The 4,883-nt window shown below is 46.0% G+C and overlaps 1 protein-coding gene across 1 annotated transcript; it reads left to right on the forward strand.

The window, feature by feature from the left end:
* Window positions 1-2,507: 2,507 nt before the first annotated feature.
* Rps26 (ribosomal protein S26) lies at window positions 2,508-4,667 on the forward strand. The gene is made up of 4 exons (XM_008848694.3): window positions 2,508-2,665; window positions 2,855-3,032; window positions 4,129-4,259; window positions 4,565-4,667. Exons 1-4 carry the CDS (start codon window positions 2,663-2,665, stop codon window positions 4,598-4,600), a joined length of 348 nt encoding a protein of 115 aa, XP_008846916.1. The 5' UTR covers window positions 2,508-2,662; the 3' UTR covers window positions 4,601-4,667.
* The last annotated feature ends 216 nt before the right edge of the window (window positions 4,668-4,883 follow it).

Here is a 4,883-nt window from a genome sequence, read left to right on the forward strand (position 1 = left end):
CACCCCTGGTTGTTCTTGCAGACTCCTGTTGCCTTGCTTTTCTTCTGGGAGGGAGACAGACCTCATACCAAGTATTTATCAGTTTAGGATGTGGACAAATCTAAGATTAAGAAGAAACCAGACCAGACCATTCAAGCTGTTGGTACAGAAGAAAAGAATTTTTGGCCTAGGCCTGGCATGGTGGTGCATATCTCTAACCCAGCACACCCACTCGAGAGGCAGAGGTAGAACTGTCACAAGTTTGAGGCCAGGCTGATTTACAAAGATACACATACTTTACATAGAACAGCCAGGGCTACATAGCAAGATCCTGTCTAAAAAGCAAAAGGTAAACATACTTTAGTCTAGAATGGAAGAGAAGAGGGTTTGCCTACCAAGTGTGTCTTCAGGATGGGAGACAGCATAACTTGCTTATCTATACAAAGCAGAGAGTCATCAGACATGTCAAATACTTATGTAGAACACATCTTATGGCCAGGGAGACTTAAGTTACAATAACATGAAAGATGGTAATGATAGGATCTACTACTTGAACATCTCATAAATGCCAAGCACTAAGCCAAGTGTCCATTAATTGGAAAAACACGACAAAGGCATGATCACAATTATTGGTGAAGAAACATAAGACCAAGAAGCTGGATACAGTGGCCCCTGTTATCCTCATGGAAACAAAGGTAGAGAAGGATAGTGCATAAGAGGACAATCTGGGCAGCATAGCAAGACTGTGGGTGGGGCAAGCATGCCACAGCAAGTGTGTGGAGCTCAGATAACTTTCAGGAGTCAGTTCTTGCCTTCCACTTTGTTGAGGTAGGGTCTCTTGTTCCTGCCATACTTCTCCAGACTAGCTGGCCTGTCCTTCAAGTCTCCTGTCTCAGCCTCCCATCTTTCCCATCTCAACATAGCCGTCCTGAGATTACAGTTGTGGGCCAGGTTTTTTTTTCATGAGTTCTGGGGATCAAACTCCAGTCCTCAAGCTTGTAGATCTAGTGCCTTTACCCATGGAGCCATCTCCATGGCTACATGATCACTCCTGAATTATATTCCTAATCTAGTGCTTGGTAGGTGGAGGCAGGAATATTAGAAGTTCAAGGTTGGGGCTGAGATGGCTCAGTGATTAAGAGCACTGGTTGCTTTTGCAGAGCACCCAAATTCAGTTCCCAGCAACCACATGGCAGCTTATAACCTTCTGTAACTCCAGTTCTAGGTGACCCTATACCCTCTTCTGGCCTCCAAAGGCATTGCATGACATGGGTGCACTTACACGCAGGCCAGACATATAAAGTAAAAATTAATTAAAAAGAAGTTCGGGGTTGGAGAGATGGCTCAGCGGTTAAGAACACTGGTTGTTCTTGCAGAAGACCTGGATTCGTATCCCAGCACCCACATGGCAGCTAACAACTGTCTGTAACTCCAGTCCAAGGGGATCCGACAGCCTCTTCTGTCCTCCATGGGCATTGAACGACACGGGTGCACTTACTTACATGCAGGCAGTACACTCATACACATAAAATAAAAATAATAAAGAAAAAAAAGGTCATCCTTGGTTTCATAGTGAATTAATGAGTTCGAGAACAGCTTGGACTACAAGACCTGGTCTCTAAATAAACAAAGTGAGAATAACTAGATCTAACTTACAGACTTCTTGTGAGTTAAATAAGTTAATACAAAGTACCTTCTCAGCGCCTCCCTTTTAACTCAGAACAAAACATAAAGATGGATAAAAAAAACATTTGTACCATTTGGAGCTTTTATCTTTACTGGAAGGAAGATTTTAATTTCTTCCCAGGTTTTTCGTTTTGTTTGTTTTGCTTTTATTGTTTTTTTTGTTTTGTTTTGTTTTGTTTCTTTTTGAGACAGGGTCTCCCTGTAGCCCCAGCTGGCCTGGAACTCACTATTTAGATCAGGCTGGCCTCTAATTCACAGAGATCCGCCTGCCTCTGCCTCCGGAGTGCTGGGAATAAAGGCGTGTGCCACCATGCCCAGCCTTGTTGCTTTTTTGAGGCAGGGTCTCCTGTAGCTCGAGCTGGTCTGGATCTCACTATGTATTCCAGGCTGGGCTCGAACTCACAGTGATCCACCTGCTTCTGTGGATCTTCTGAGTGCTGAGATTAAAGGTGTGCGTCACCACGCCCAGGCCAGATCATATATGTCTTACTCAAACCCAGTAGCCCAAAGTTTCAAAGCCATGAATCCAGACAGCATCCACCTTTAAGCTACGGACTGGGGCCTGAGACGGCTGCGCTCCGAACTACAACTCCCACCATGCACTTCTTTCATACTGGCCTCTAATCATAGTGAATGAACGCCCTGCGGCCTAATGCTGGATAACTTCCGCTCCCGGCGACACGGAAACCGGATATCATAGAACCATGAATTACTTCCGGGGTATGGTTCTTGATCAAACGAATGACATTAATTTTCTTCCGCCAGCAGGTTAAATAGTCCCTTAGGCACACTGTTCCACAAATAAACTCCAGGAACGGCCTCACACCCTACATTTCGGCGGAAACGCTAACTAATTAGGTAAATTCGACTACAGTAACCGCTAAGAGTAATTCGAGGTAAAGGTCCCCAGGGTTCTTCCGGCGTGAGCGTAGGGATCTCGTGCTATATAAGAGCGCCCGGCCGGACACCGGATCCTCTTTCGGGTCCTGGCTCCAAGATGGTGAGTCCGCCGCTTGGGGCGTGCGTGGGGCCGGGGCCAGAGGGTCTCTGTTGGACCGCGGGCCGCTGGTGGCCGTGAGTGGGGCTCAGCCTGGAGGTGCTCTGCATGGAAACTACGGCGGGCGGGGGGGCGGGGAGGGGCTGGGGCCGAGCGACCCGGGCCTGTTCTCACGGGGGCCTCCGTCTGTAGACCAAGAAAAGAAGAAACAACGGTCGCGCCAAAAAGGGCCGCGGCCATGTGCAGCCCATTCGCTGCACGAACTGCGCCCGATGCGTGCCTAAGGATAAGGCCATTAAGAAGTTCGTTATTCGGAACATCGTAGAGGCCGCCGCCGTAAGGGACATTTCTGAAGCTAGTGTCTTCGACGGTAAGCACCCTATAACCGTGTACTGTAAAAGGATAATCGTGCCCAAGGCCTCTTCCCCAGTGGATTCCTGTTGTAGGACTTGATGTGTTTCCTTAGTGCCTCGGGAAATTTCCACGGGCCTCTTAAAATTGGCATTAAAAGCCGGGCGTGGTGGCGCACGCCTGTAGTCCCAGCACTTGGGAGGCGGAGGCAAGCGGGTCTCTGAGTACTAGGACAGCCTGGTCTACATAGTGATTTTCAGGACAGCTGGGGCTACAGGGAGATCCTGCTTCAAAAAGACAAAAAAAAAAAAAAAATTGCATTAAGAAGGAAGGGCGTACTTAAAGGTTTAACTTTTTCTTTTGTGGTGCCAGGGTCGGGGTTCATGCATGGTAGGTCAGCACCTTACTGCTTACTGTATCCCCATCTCTCCTTGCTCGGGAGGCCATAATCCAGGAAACTTTCCTAAAGAAATAGAAATGTGGTAAACTTACTGAATTACTGAACAAAATATAAGTGGTTGTAAAATGTGCTAAGGCTGGGTTTTGCAAATAAAAGGCAATCTAGTTTGGTAGATACGTAGTTTATCTTGTATTCCTTTGGCCGGAAGAAGCATAGTCATTAGAGTTGAGGGGACTATCACCAGAATTGAGTTCTGACTTCCCAACTGTGTGGCCTACTCTGGGTTCAAACTACCTGATTGCATGCAACCTCAGCCTTTTGGGTAGCATTCCAGGCAAACTTACCCCTAAGATCTGGACTCTCATTTAGGATATGAATTTGATTTCCATGGTGGCAAGATGGGTTTGTTATTGGTGACTGTTCATGCATTGCTTAGTTTCAGAACTTGAACACTTACCTTTGTAGTGAATGTTTTACGGATGTGCCTGACATTATTAATAGATACTTCATTGCTGTGTGTGATGCCATGGCTTGGAGGTCGGTGGACAACTTGTGAGAGTGTCTCCTTCCGTTACAGAGTAAGGAGATCAAACTTAGGCAGGCTTGGCAGCAAGGCTCATCTAACTGACTCAAGTCACTTTAACCAGTAGAGTGAGCGAGAAGGAATAATGTAAGTTGGGTATAGAATACTTGACATTGCTTTCCTGCTTGTCAGCTTACGTGCTTCCCAAGCTATATGTGAAGCTGCATTACTGCGTGAGCTGTGCCATTCATAGCAAGGTGGTCCGGAATCGATCCCGCGAAGCCCGGAAAGACCGAACACCTCCACCACGATTTAGACCTGCTGTGAGTATTTTTTGCTTTTCTTCAGCTAGTTATTTTTTGAGGTCTTAGTCTGGTAAGGCACATCTAACATGTTTGTTTCTAGACTTTTGGTGATTTTCACTTTTCACTGGGATGGTATGATCTTTCTATATGAATTGACTTGCCCTGCATTTATTTATAGCCTAAATATATGTTAGTGATGGGCATGGGTGACAGGGTTCTTCTGGGGAGAGGTTTTTGGATTTGTTCTTGTTCTAGGAACCAAACCTGAGGCTTTACATGCTAGGCAAGTGTTCTACCACTGAATTGCATTTTTTTTCTTCTAGGGTGCTGCCCCACGACCTCCACCGAAACCCATGTAAAGACCTGGCTTCACGAGGACAGAAGAAAAATCATCTTCCAGGAAAATAAAATTGAAATTTTACTTTAGATTATTGCATGTTGTCTGTGCCAGATGTAAGTTGTGTTTTTTGGGATCTTTGGTCTTAAAGTCTATATATATATTGCTTGTGGAGGCACAGAGCAAGACAACCTGGTGTTCTTTATGACTTCCTACCTTGATTTTTGAGATAGTTGTCTTGCTGGCTAGGCTTGCTGTTGACAGCTCAGTAGAAGGAAATCCAAGATGAGTGAATTCTACATCAG

Source organism: Nannospalax galili, unplaced genomic scaffold (genome assembly GCF_000622305.1).
Source record: "Nannospalax galili isolate Female #2095 unplaced genomic scaffold, S.galili_v1.0 scaffold2124, whole genome shotgun sequence".
In the NCBI taxonomy this organism is placed as follows: Eukaryota; Metazoa; Chordata; class Mammalia; order Rodentia; family Spalacidae; genus Nannospalax; species Nannospalax galili.